The 14,052-nt window shown below is 46.4% G+C and overlaps 1 protein-coding gene across 1 annotated transcript in view; it reads right to left on the reverse strand.

The window, feature by feature from the left end:
• The window catches only part of GALNT17 (polypeptide N-acetylgalactosaminyltransferase 17), a 427,419-nt gene that overhangs the window by 191,106 nt on the left and 222,261 nt on the right, over positions 1-14,052 (reverse strand). Inside the window, exon 4 of the mRNA XM_061401839.1 lies at positions 1,974-2,148. Within this exon, the coding sequence (XP_061257823.1) occupies positions 1,974-2,148 (175 nt within the window). The remainder of the gene's footprint in view (positions 1-1,973; positions 2,149-14,052) is intronic.

A 14,052-nucleotide genomic window follows, 5' to 3' on the forward strand; every position in this document is an offset into this window, starting at 1 on the left:
GGCCTCCATCCCATCTCTTTTCATTTGCAGCTATTGAATTACCTGTTGGCACATCTCATCTTTCTATTTAAAACGAGCAATAAAATATACCCGGAGCCATTTACTGCCTCTGATACTTTTGCACACGCCATAGAAGCTGATGCCAAACGGGACTGACTTCTCACGATTTCTAGATGTGCTTCAGAGCTCTGCCCCTTCCAAGTCCTCACTCTTGCTGTTGTCCTCCAGGAATGCCCTTGTGCCTGGGCAGGAAGTCTAGCCACCCACATAGAGTGCCACCTCTCCCAAGAAGCCTGCCTTGATTTCTCCCAGTAGACAACTCATCCCTTCCACTCTTAGACCATCTTCTCCACCATATTCAAGTCACTCCAATGACATGCTGTCCAGGAATGTGGAGGTCAAGACAGAGAGGAACAGGTGGGCATGTGAAATAGAAGGCAAAACCAGCTAAAGCTGGAGGGTGATTGGATAAGTTAACACAACATGATGGAGAGATAAGAACTGAGTGATGGGGGCATGGTGGTGCCACCTGATTGGACAGGAAAGAAATGAGGAGAGGATGATGTGGAGGAAAAGGTGAGACAGGGCAAGGCTAAGGCTCCATGTGCTCAGAAGGATTCTTGCTCAAGAGTTTCCAAACTTGAGTGAGCAGCAGCCTCTGGGTCAGGGCTGGTTAAAGCAGATTGCTGGGTCCCACCCTAGAGCTTCTGATGTCATAGGTCTGGGTGGAACCCAAGGATATATATTTCTAACAAGTTCCCAGATGATGCTGGTCTGGGGACCACACTTTGAGAATGATTACAAGATAACAACGAAGCTCAGGGGAGGTCAGGGCTGCAGACCAACTTGTTGTATCAGGGTCTGACAGCAGCAGAAAAAAAAACAAGGAAGAAAACTGGGCTCTGAGATGGTAACAGACGCCTGTGTGCACGGGAAAGGGCCAGTGTTAACAGTGACCCCAGGTTCCAAACCATTGTGTGCTCATGTGCAAAACCATCCTTTTATCCAGCCATTAAAAGGATTCTAAAGTTGGTTTCAAATAAAGAATAGATATTTCAGTGTTTAATTAGTGATGGGACATGGGCTTTTCAAATAGGGTACTGTGAGACGGCTCATATTCGAGATGCCATCATTCCTTTTTAAGGGCTGTATCGGGTGGCACAAGGGATCCTAGGTCCCCAAACAAGGATCAAACCTGGGTCCCTTGTAGTGGAAGCATAGGGTACCAACCATTGGACCACCAGGGAAGTCCCAACATTAATGAAGTTAAAGACTCTGCTTCTTACTAACCCTCTGCAACCTGGCGTAGGGGTTTAACCTCTGACTTGACTTACCATTGGTTAGTTAGAAATAATCATATAACTGTAAAGCTCGAACCTAATTTTCACACGCTCGGTGACTGATTGGGGCATTATGGATGCTTTACTCTCTTACATACAAAATCTTCTCCTCCGTGTGTGCTCCCCAATTTCTCTCATATTGTTCTTTTTACCAGGAAATCAGACGGGGCATATCGGCAGAGAGAAACCCTTCTCCTCCTCTAAATGATGTTAAAGACAATCCCATAAATTCTAGGAAGCTTTGCCTGCGTAGGCAGAATTATAAATGAATCTCCCCCACCCTGTAATAGTTAACCATCCTCCCCAGAAATGGAAACAAACAAATCAGCAAAAGAGAACATCAGGAATATGACCGCTTTGTCTTCTTAGCAAGGGTCATCTTGAGTCCTGTCTAACTAATATATCATTTTCACAGGGATTTTCATGACGGTAATGATAGGATGATGATGGCAAGAATGACGATGACAGACTGAGTAAACAGCAGATGTATCTCTCCCTTTCTTTTCACCCGCCCTTCCCCATTCTTCCCGGGGCCCCAGAAGAAACAGGCAAAGTGCGTCCACCTCCCAGACTCCAGACCTCCTGACCATGCTGCAGGTCCCAAGTGCTTCCGGGTTTTAGCTTGTGACCTACCAGCCAGCGGTGAACTCCACGTGGGCATCAAAGAAGCCAGTGACCTGGCCGGTGGCCACCTTCCAGCCCTCAATACGAGCTCGGATCAGTCCCTCTCTCTTCTGGTTTCTCACCACCTTCACCAGCCCAGGGTAGCGTTTGTGGACATACTCCTCCAAGGGGGCCTTCAGCTCCTCTGCAAATGACAAAACAGGAAGATCCATAAACAGGTCAAACGTGCATCCAACGCATTGTGAGACCAACGGATCTTCAGACAGTCCAGAGACTCCAGAGAAGTCTGCATGTTAGTCATTTTAGTAAAAAGGACAACTGGGTCTGTGTGAGTCAGAAGGTATCTCTGACTGATGTCCTTTGAGATTTCTTTTCTTTCTGCTCCCCGCTCCTTCCTTGGCCAACATTCCTGTGCTCGCACTGTCTCCTGAGTCCTGTTTATCCACTTTACATGTTTTTTTTCCATCTGCACATACACTAGTCCTCACAGGATGTGTTCTGGGAGGTCCAGACCCATCGTTACACCCTAGACGCAACATTAACAGGGTTTGTGCTTTGGTCATAAGAAGTAAAATCTTCGCCCAGCAGTAGAGACGCTACCGTGATGGCAAAAGAAATGCCAACAGGATTGAACACTCCCTTCTGCCACCAGCAGGTGGTACGAAGTGCATTATTTATATGATCTAATTTAATCCTTACAGCAACCTAGGTGGTTGCTAGATTAATCCCATTAATTTACTAGATGAATTCCACTTTGCAATTAAGGACAGTCTTAGGAAGTGGGCTGCTCTGGTGGTCCAGTGGTTAAGAATCCACCTTGCAATGCAGGGGACATGGGTTTGATCCCTGGGGAAGACCTCACAAGCTGCAGGGCACCACAGCTCATGCACCACAAGTACTGAGCCTACGCTCTGAAGCCCTCGCTCCACAAGAGAAGCCACTGTAATGAGAAACCCTTGCACAGCAACTAGAGTAGCTCCCGTAGTCTGCAATTAGAGAAAGCCCTTGCATAGCAATGAAGACCCAGCACAGCCAAAAATAAATAAACACATAAATATAACTAAACATTTTTTAAAAAGAACAATCTTAGGGAGGCTAACCTGTTCCAAGGGCACAACCAAGAAGCAGAAGAGATGAATCACAGGCCAAATGTGTCTAAGTCTACAGACATGAAGGGATACCCTTGTGTACCTGAGAATCATCATCTCATCACAAGGGAAAAAAAAAACCCACATTTTTTGTTTCTATTTTTTAATAGCAGTATGAGACAAAGATGTTAACTAAGCTTACTGCAGCAATTACTTCACAAGATGAAAGTGAAAGTCACTCAGTCATGTCTGACTCTTTGTGACCCCCTGGACTACACAATCCATAGAATTCTCCAGGCCAGAATACTGGAGGGGGTAGCCTTTCCCTTCTCCAGGGGATCTTCCCAACCCAGGGATTGAATCCAGGTCTCCTGCACTGCAGGCAGATTCTTTACCGGCTGAGCCACCAGGGAAGCTTCACAATATATGTCAGGCAAATCATGATACTGCACACCCTAAACTTACATAGTGCTATATGTCAATTGTATCTCGATAAAAATGGGGGAAAAATCAGCAGGTGTAGAAAGACAAGCAGGGAAGGATTGACAGAGAGGGAATTCCAAAATACACACACTCCAAGGACTCGCCCTGGCCTGGGAGTTTCTCCATCTGAAAACAGCCCAGGTGACTCAGATGTGAGTGGCCCACAAACAGTACGTTAGGAGACACTGTCACTTCTGACTCTGCTCTAGAAAAACTCCAAAGATTGTATTTACAAATGTTGTACAGACCCCTCACTTGCTACTTATACACGGCAACTCTAGCAAATGCCCTTTGGGTTGCCATTTCCTCCTGCAGGGGATCTTCCCAACCCAGGGATCAAATCCATGCCTCTTATGCCTCCTACAATGGCAGGCTGGTTCTTGACCACTAGCGCCACCTGGGAAGATCTGGCACAGTCAAAAAAGGAAAAAAAAAAGAATAAATAAGATTTACATATAAGATCCTTTATATGCATTCAAAATCTTATTTCTAATACTAATTGGTCTATTATTAATATTACTCATATAGATCTACTTTTAACTCTCCATCAACAACAATGCATCTTTCTAGCTAATCAATATCATTTTAAAGTCTAGCCACTATCATTCTATAGCAGTAGTCACCAGCTTCCAACTTACAAGATTTAGGAACACATTGTTCCAAACAACTGAAGTGATGGCCTGGGGGCTGTCATGGGAACACAGTGAGATGCCAGCATCCGATTAGCAAGGCCCAAGAACAAATGACACTGAGAAGGCTTCACTTCCCAGGCCCTGTATGTGATTCCGGACCTCCTAAAGTATTGGGTTGTTTCCCTGCCTGGATTTAAAATCAATCTGGACACAAGCACTTTCTTGAGATGCTTACATTCTGGGTAAGGAGATGAGACATGTTCAAAAAATTCCAATATTCAGAAGCTAAGAGCCAAAAAAAAAAAAAATGGCCACAGAAGGGGTAACCAAGGGGTTACAGGGGGTGGGTCACAGACAGAGAAATGATTTTGGTTGGAGGTGTCCAAGGAAGAGGTTGTATCTGAGATATGCAGCAGGTTAGGACATGTGCTCTTATTATTCCAGAATATACACACACACAGCAAAATACACAGGTGTGGAACTGGATCTTCTTAGGTGAGAGTCACCCATGTCTGAGGGACTGGGAAGACGTCATCAATGACAAGAGAAGACGAGAACGGAAGCAGAAGTTGATGGGTTCACCTGAGGACAGGCTGAGGGGCCAGCAGACATCGGGGGTTGACTGTAGAACCAGGATAATGTCCAGAGTGAGAAGACAGGGCACAGAGTATTGTGGACACAGTGGGAAGAGATGACTGCTTAGGAGATGTAAAAGTTCCAGAAGACGTCAGATCCTGCTTTGGGAAATGTGTGTATTCAGGAGGCAGGGGGCAGAGTCAGAGGACGAGAAAAGCTACAAACAGCATCACGGGCAGAATCATACCAAGGGCTTGGGCTAAGTCACTTCAGTCTTGTCTGACTCTTTGTGACCCCATGGACTGTAGCCCACCAGATTCCTCTGTCCATGGGATTTCCTGGCAAGAATACTAGAGTAGGTTTCCATGCCCTCCTCCAGGGGATCTTCCTGACTCAGGGATCAAAGCAGCATCTCTTACATCTCCCGCATTGGCAGGCGGGTTCTTTACCACTAGTCTACCTGGGAAGCCCAAATCAAGGGTAGAGTTTCCAAAAGAAGAAGCTGTGCATTCATGTCACAAATATTTACAGAGCGCCTCCATGGCTGACAATGACACAATCCCTATTCTCAAAGAGCTGTTCAACAGCCAGTGTTAGGAAAATCAAATGCGTTAGAGAAAATGAGAGCTAAGAACAGGCCATTTGATCTAGACAAATTCAGATCAACGGGACCAATGAGGAAAAAATAAATGAATTCCCTTCTGGATACAGCTGGGTCCTTTGGGGACAGGGTGAGTTTAGGGAGAAGTAAATAAGCAGGACAGCTCAGGACTAATTTCTAGAAAAGCTGGTCCTGGTGGAACAGAGATGTGACAGCTTCAAGGCACCAGGGTGTTGAGATTTAGAAGTCACTTCCTTGGCTCAGATGATAAAGAATCTGCCTGCAATGCAGGTGATGGGGGTTTGATCCCTGGGTTGGGAAGATCCCCTGGAGAGATGGATGGCTACCCACTCCAGTGTTCTTGCTTGGAGAACTCTATGGATAGAGGCAGAGGCTCCTGGTGGGCTACCATGGGATCCTAAAGAGTTGGACACGACCGAGCGACTAACACTTTCACTTTTCAGCTTAAAGTGAGAAAGTCCACAAGCTAACTGAATGAAAACAAGGCCCCCAGGCTCATCATGGAAGGAAACAAATCCTCAACCTGACAGCAGTAAGAAATGTCACACCCATCACCTAAGATCCTTTATCATCCTTAACAGACGAAACCACTCCTGGACATTATAATGACAGCAAGAAAAACATTTTACATAAGATTTTTCTCACTGGCAGACTCAGAGAAGACAATAAAAATTCACTTCTATGGGCTTCCCTGATGGCTCAGTGGTACAGAACCCACCTGGGTCTCGAAGATCCCAGGGAGGAGGAAATGAAACCCTGTTCCAGTATGCTTGCCTGGGAAATTCCCTGGATAGAGGGGTCTGGCAGGCTACAGTCCACAGGCTCGCAAAAGATTTGGACATGACTCAGCGACTAAAATAGCAACTTTGCAAAAATAAATGTTTACCTATGAGTGTTATCAAACCCAATCCTAAATTGGTCTAGAGCCATTTGGGAATGCTTGTGTTTCTTAAGGTTTGGATCAATAACATTTGAGGTCAAGAAGGGAGAGGCAACTACTGCCCTTGATCGGAACAGACCAGAAGGGAGCTCTATCTGCTTCTTCACAATAAAAGGAGCAGCCGTCATCCAGACTTAAGGAGTACATATTGAACAAGAAAGTTACAGACAGTGAGAATGAAAGCAAAAATCATTATTACAGAATTTTATCCAGACCCTGCAATTTCAGTGGTATTGGAGAATAAGACATCAGTCTAGTCCCTTGTCTCTAAACCCTGTTCAGAGAAGTGTTGACCTAGAAGACTCATCTTCACGTGTTTCCCAAAACATGTGCATGAACCTGGGCACCACATGGATGTGAGCTTGGAAGTGGCCACACTGTCCAGGATTGGGCTCCATCTCTACTTCTCAACCCTCCCAGTTATCAAGTCTTGACAATGAGACTTACTGAATGTGCAATTCTCCTCAAGGTATGGAGACTCAAGATAATCAGTCCAAGTTTGGATGTTGTTTCTTTTTTTTTTTAATGCACTAATTAAAAAAAATTTATTGGAGTATAGTTGGGCTTCCCAGATGGTGCTAGTGGTAAAGAACCAACCTGCCAATGCAGGAGACATAAGAGACGCTGCTTCAATTCCTGGGTTGGGAAGATCCCCTGGAGGAGGGTATAGCAACTCACTCCAGTATTCTTGTCTGGAGAATCCCATGGACAGAGGAGCCTGGAGGGCTCCAGTCCATAGCGTCACAAAGAGTTGGACATGACTGAAATGACTTAGCACACATAACTGATTTACAATGTTGTGTTAATTTCTGCTGTACAGCAGAGTGAATCAGCAATATGTGTATATATACATGCATATATATATATATGTCATATGCATGAGAATTGCCAGTAGGTCTGGGGTGTGGCCCAAGAATTCACATTTCTAACAAGCTCCACAGGGCTGCCACTGCTGTTCTGGTGAACACTCCTGGAGTAGCTCTGACTTACAGCCAGTCCCTTATCCAACCCCATCTGTGATGAGTTAACCCCTGCTCATGAAATAGGTCTTATCCGAAATGAGCAGACGTTCCATAATCCCAGTGTTGGCGCTGCTAGTCTCTGCTTTTGCCCGGGCCTTCTTGTTCCACCTTGTCTGAAAGATGGAGCCCCTTGGAGATGACTTGAGTCTAGACAGTGAGGGGTTTGTCTTGCCACACTGGGATCCTGATGGCTTCCTTCCACCCACCCCTCACATGAAGCAACCTCCCCATCAAGCCCTTCACCCAGGACCCGGGTGTTCCTGGCTTCTGCTCTCACTCCCACAACCCGTTACGACAACGAGAGCTACCATTCCACCAACACTGCTTCTGCTGCCGTCAGCAGCACCATCACCACCGCAGCCACTTAGAACCAACACTCCTCCCCGCCAACAGCTGCTGAGGTGTGGGCACACTGCTCACTGCGAATGCATGGGTTGTGACAGCTGGGACGAGAAAATAGCACATATGGCATGTTCCAATTAAAAAAAAAAAAAAACCCGAAAAACAAAACCATCTGCCTCAAAGCCATTGTTCTGCAGAATATGAGTTTCCTCTCTACCTAGGAATCACCGGGCTGGTGACGCAGGTTCCTGGACTGCCTTAAACGGATCTAATTTACTGGGCTTGGTGGGGCTCACCAGAAGTCCAGATGATTCTCCCACAAACCCTGAACTTCTCAAAAGCACTGCTTGATTTTTTTCTTTCACTGGTTTTACCATGTTAAGATACACATAACATAAAATTAACCTTTAGATCACTTTAAAATGTACAATGGCATCACGTACATTCGTAATATGGCTCAACCATCACCCCTGTCTAGCTTCAGAAATTCTCATTACCCCCAGAGGAAGCCCCACATCCATTAAGTAGTCACTGTCCATGTCTGGCCCATCTTCCAGCCCCTGGCACCACTCATCTGCTTTCCATCTCTATGAATGTGTCTATTCCAGATATTTCAAAAACTGGAGTCATAATAAGCTGTGGCCTTTTTGTGTCTGTAAGTCCTGGTCCATTTTGAAGGTGAGGAGAAGCAAATTTTTTTTTTTTTTTAAAGGTGTGACTTTAAATCCCTTGGCCTTACTGAAGGTCTGATTCCTCATTCTGCTGCTTGTTAGCTTTTTTGATCCCCATTTTGGCTATTTGGTTGACTGGAAGCTTATTTACAAAACCCCTCCAGATTCATCGAAGGGGGTTCTGGTTTCTCTGAGGGGAGGATCCAGCCCTTGGATCTGTGTTCACACCCCTAGAGTCCCCCTGACTCTGACACTAGCCTTTCTCCCCATCCCTGATGGAAACTTCCAGCTCACCGTGCTTGGGGGTCTTGAGTTAGCAGAGGGAAAACCACCGTCCTTAATGCAGGTTCAGCACAGCCATCAGGCATGCTGCCCTACGTTTCTGCAGTGCTATTTTATGAGTTTTTTTTTTAATGTGCAAATCATCCATGATGCCATCAAAACTCCTCTCACCAAACTCTGAAGGGACAGCGATAACCCAAGAGGCACCCCCCGCCCGTACTCCACTCCTCTGTCCCTGCCCCACTCTCCATAGCATGGACCTGTCTCTGAAATCCTAGCCCTTAAGAACATCCATGGACTTCCCAGGTGGCCCTAGTCATAAAGAACCTGCCTGCCAATGCAGGAGATGTAAGAGACAAAGTTTCAATCTCTGGGTGGGGAAATTACCCTGGAGGAGGGCCATGGCAACCCACTCCAATATTCCTGCCTGGAGAATCCCATGGGATTCTCCATGGGATTCTCCAGAGGAGCCTGGCAGGCTACAGTCGATAGGGTCACAAAGAGTTGGACAAGACTCAAGTGACTTAGCATGCAGGCAGGAACATCCATGAGGTTGTCATACGGAGTAACATAAGTCAGAGATGGAGAAATATTGTGTGACATCCCTTATATGAACACTCTATAAAGAAATGATACAAATGAACTTATTTACAAATTAGAAACAGACTCACAGATTTAGAGAGCAAACTTACAGTTGCCAGGGGGACGGATGGGGAGGAGGGATAGTTAGGGAGTTTGGGACGGACATGTACACACTGCTGTATTTAAAATGGATAACCAACAAGGACCTACTGTGGAGCACAAGGAACTCTGCTCAAGGTTATGAGGCAGCCTGGATGGGAGGGGAGTTTGGGGAGAATGGATACTTGTATATGTATAGTTGAGTCCTTTGCTGTCCACCTGGAACTATCACAACATTGTTAATTGTCTATGCTCCAATATAAAATAAAAAGTTACAAAATAACATCCATGGAGAGAGTGAGAGCAGGCATGTGAAAACACAAGACAAAATAACACAGACGATGGCTACATTGCGTGTTTTATTTTCTGGGCATCTCTCAGTTTTGCGGACTTAAATAATGCATTGTCTGACTGTGGGAGTGAAATAAGAGGCGAGGCGAGAGCTAGAAACTTCAGGAAGAATGGGGGAGATTAAAAAGGGATGCTTTTGGCATGTATGAAAGCATTTTAAAGGCGATGCCACAGTGAGATCAAAGCAAGGAGAAAAGAAAGCAAAAGACGAAAAGAAGCAAGAAGAAAGATGTGAGGTGCAAAATACCAAAGTGTTAAACTAAATATATCACACGGAGCAGTGCATTCAGGAAAGAGACTTTGAAAAGGAAAGCCATCTCTGCTTTTATTCCTTTGTTAAGAAATTCCTCTCGGCTGCTTCTTCCATTTAAATTTCACCTTAAAAAAAAAAATACAAGGAGCCCAACCCCACAGGAAAATATCGTAATGCCTCTTTGGGGGTGGCTCCAGATTGCTCCCCCAAATTAAGAGCATTCCCCTATCTCACCCCATCAAAAGGCAGTTGAAAATCTGGTACTTGCAGCTGATTCTAATAATAACATGTGAATTTAAGCGATAAAATTTGTCTACAGCCTGGAGTGTGTTTTTCTTTCATTATGTTTCTTATTTACTGTGATATTGATTCTGAACTCTCTGAAGCTGGCAAATCTCTTCTCTGAAATAACCGAACTCACCATCTGGAGGCGGGGGCGGTGCTCAGGGGGAGCAAAATGGCACAGAGGAAACCCTGGAGAGAGCAGGGTCAGAGCCCAGCGTTTGGTCACTTCTTAGAGTTTTCCTTAAATGCAGTTGTCAGCCAGGAATGGAATAAGAGTAAGTTATCTGGCCAGTCTCCCCTTTTCTGGTATTTTGGGTACCTCTGTATTCAGAGCCATGAATTCTCCAAGGTCAAAGGCAGTATGGGTCCTTTGAAGTGAAATGAAAGTCGCTTAGTTATGTCTGACTTTTTGTAACCCCATGGACTGTAGGCCACCAGGCTCCTCTGCCCATGGAATTCCCCAGGCAAGAATACAGGAGTGGGTTGCCATTGCCTTCTCCAGGGGACCTTCTGGAACCCAGGGATGGAACCCGGGCTCCAAAATCATTATGGATGGTGACTGTAGCCATGACATTAAAAGACGCTAGCTTCTTGGAAGAAAATCTATGACAAACCTAGACAGTGTATTAAAAAGCAGAGACATTACTTTGCCTACAAAAGTCCATACAGTCAAAGCTATGGTTTTTCCAGTAGTCACGTACGGATGTGAGATCTGGACAATAAAAAAACGCTGAGCACCAAAGAACCGATGCTTTTGAACTATGGTGCTGGAGAAGACTCTTGAGAGTCCCTTGGACTGCAAGGAGATCAAACCAGTCAATCCTAAAGGAAATCAACCCTGAATATTCACTGCAAGGACTGATGCTGAAGCTAAAGCTTCAATATTTTGGCCACCTGATGGGAAGAGCCGACTCATTGGAAAAGAACCTGATGCTGGGAAAGATTGAAGGCAGGAGGAAAAGGGGATGACAGAGGATGAGATGGCTGGATGGCATCGCCGACTCAATGGACATGAGTTTGAGCAAACTCTGGGAGATGGTGAAAAGAGAGAGAAGCCTGGCGTGCCGCAGTCCATGAGGTCACAAAGAGTCGGATGCAACTTAGCAACTGAACAACAATGGTCCCTACCTGAGAGGGTTGTTTAGGGTGTTAAGTAAGAGGTGCCTGCAAAGCACTTAGCTCAGGGCCCGGCACACAGAAGACACTCAATGCATGTTAAACTTGTTGCTGCTAAGTCACTTTAGTCGTGTCCAACTCTGTGCAACCCCATAGACGGCAGCCCACCAGGCTCCGCTGTCCCTGGGATTCTCCAGGCAACAACACTGGAGTGGGTTGCCATTTCCTTCTCCAATGCATGAAAGTGAAAAGTGAAAGTGAAGTCGCTCAGTCGTGTCCGACCCTTAGCATGGACTGCAGCCTACCAGGCTCCTCTGTCCATGGGATTTTCCAGGCAAGAGTACTGGAGTGGGGTGTCATTGCCTTCTCGTTAAACTTGTTACTCATTTTTAATTGTATGTATCTCTGTATACTGGTGAACAGAGAATAGACATGTCTTGGGAAACAAGGGGATGACTCTGGCGAGGGGACAGCAGGGCTTTGAAGGTGGGGAGGGAGTCTTGAACCAGAAGGAAGAAGGAAAGCACAGAGAGAGGTGACCCTTGCCAGGGACTCCTGCAGAGTCCTAGTTCCAGGACCAGGATGGCTGAGTAGGAGCCCCGACTCCTGCAAATTCTTTATTATTTTTTTTCTTTTTATCGGAGTATAGTTGCTTTACAATGTTGTATTAGTTTCTACTGTACAGCAAAGTGAATCAGCTACACCTATACATATATGCCCTTTTTTCTGGATTTCCTTCCCATTTAGTTCACCACAGAGCACTGGGAAGAATTCCCTGTGCTATGCAGTAGGCTCGTATTAGTTACCTATTTTATACATAGTAGTGTCAATATGTCAATCTCAAGCTCCCAATCCATCCCACCCCCTTTTCCTACCTTGGTGTCCACACATTTGTTCTCTGCCTCTGTGTCTCTCTTTCTGCTTTGCAACTAAGTTCATCCATACCATTTCTCTAGAATCCACATATATGTGCTTAATATATAATACTTGTTCTTCTCTTTCTGACTCTGTATGACAGTCCCTAGGGCCATGAACTTCTTTTTTTAAATGGGTATCAGTGAACATCTCCCAGCGTCAGAGGGCATGGTCTAGACTCCAGGAGACGTGTGCTCGGTTAGCACCGTGGAGCCGTGCCCAGGAGGGTGAATGGCATGTCAGGGCCCCTTTGTGTTTATGCCCCCACCCCAGGGTTCCTTGACTTCCTTCAGGCATCCTTCACTCGCAGGCCCCCTTGAAGCCAGATGTCCTCCCAAGTGTGTAAAACAAGGAAACTAGCGGCCAGGCAGGACCTGGCCATCAGATTCAGAAAGCAGGCATGGTGCCCTGAGGGTCAGAGATAAGGAAGGCTTTGTTCCAACCTGCGTGCAGGTGCTGTGCCGGGCACTGACCCTCACAGACTCTGCAGCACAGCCTGAGGCCAAAGAGCCTCTGCCCAGCAAACTGCCCAGAGCTCAGAGCTAAAGAGATCTAAAGATTCTCTCGTCAGGACCAACTCAGGATCCACGTCACTTTTCCAAAAAAATAAGATTAAAGCTCCCATGCTGCTCCTTGGGGAACAAAGGTGAAAACAGCCACGCCTGGCCTTTCTGACTGTATTTCCACCAACCCCTGGGCTCCCTTGACCCACCTCTCCCTCTGTCTCACTTGATCCCCATCCCCAGCCAGGCTGTTCAAGGAGCCTTTTTTTTTTTTTTTTTTCCTAATCCCTCCTGCTCTGAGGCTGCTCAGCATTATCACAGGACATGATCATGCTGCCCCTCTTCAATCCTGTGGCTCAGCAAGTCCCCATCTCTGACTAGGATGCTCTCTCTCTGAAACTCCATCAATTCTTACATGTTGAATCCCATTGCCCGCCTTCCTGTCTGGGACAGGCTGGGAGCTGGGACCCTCTGCAGCAGTGCTGCAATGGCTGCATTTGAACACACCTCTCCTTGAGCAACAGAATACAAAAAAGACTGCATGAGACTAAAAATGACAGTTAAAGTGCGGTTAGGGCAGCTTCTGGACAAAAGCTACAGAGAGACCAAAATACCCAACTGCCATTTTGGAAGAACCTGGAGCAAAAGCGCGGTACTGCACAGACCCCCTGCACACAACACCACCTAAGGGGTGGGCTAACTAGCTTAGCCACCCCTGCACCCACCCCTGCCCTCGTCCCACGTAAGGAATAAGCTGGACCCCCACCTCAGGGAGCCAGCAAGCAAGGGAACCTGTTGCTTGTTCTTGCTCCCCTCTGCTGCAGCAGGGGTCCCAATAAAGCTCCGCCTGAGTTTCTTGTCTGGCCTCTGATCAAATTCTATTCCCTGGCGGCTCAGACAGTAAAGAATCCATCAGCAATTCAGGAGACCTGGGTTGGGATGATCCACTAGAGGAGGGCATGGCAACAAGGCTTCCCTGGTGGCTCAGATGGTAAAGAATCTGGCTGCAATGTGGGAGACCTGGGTTCAGTCCCTGGGTTGGGAAGATCACCTGGAGGAGGGCATGGGAACCCACTCCAGTATTCTTGCCTGGAGAATCCCCATGGACAGAGGGGCCTGGTGGGCTACAGTCAATGGGGTCACAAAGAGTTGGATACGACTAAGTGACTAAGCACAAGGAAGCCAAGAACCTGGTCTATAACATCTCTATGTTCCAAGCATTTGTGCCCTGAGATCCAGGTTCGTCTACTTCCCTTCACTGCTGTTCCCTCCCATCCATATGTCCAAGTTCTAACTGTCTCTCATGATCCAACTCAAGCGCCACAT

Source organism: Bos javanicus, chromosome 25 (genome assembly GCF_032452875.1).
Source record: "Bos javanicus breed banteng chromosome 25, ARS-OSU_banteng_1.0, whole genome shotgun sequence".
In the NCBI taxonomy this organism is placed as follows: domain Eukaryota; kingdom Metazoa; phylum Chordata; class Mammalia; order Artiodactyla; family Bovidae; genus Bos; species Bos javanicus.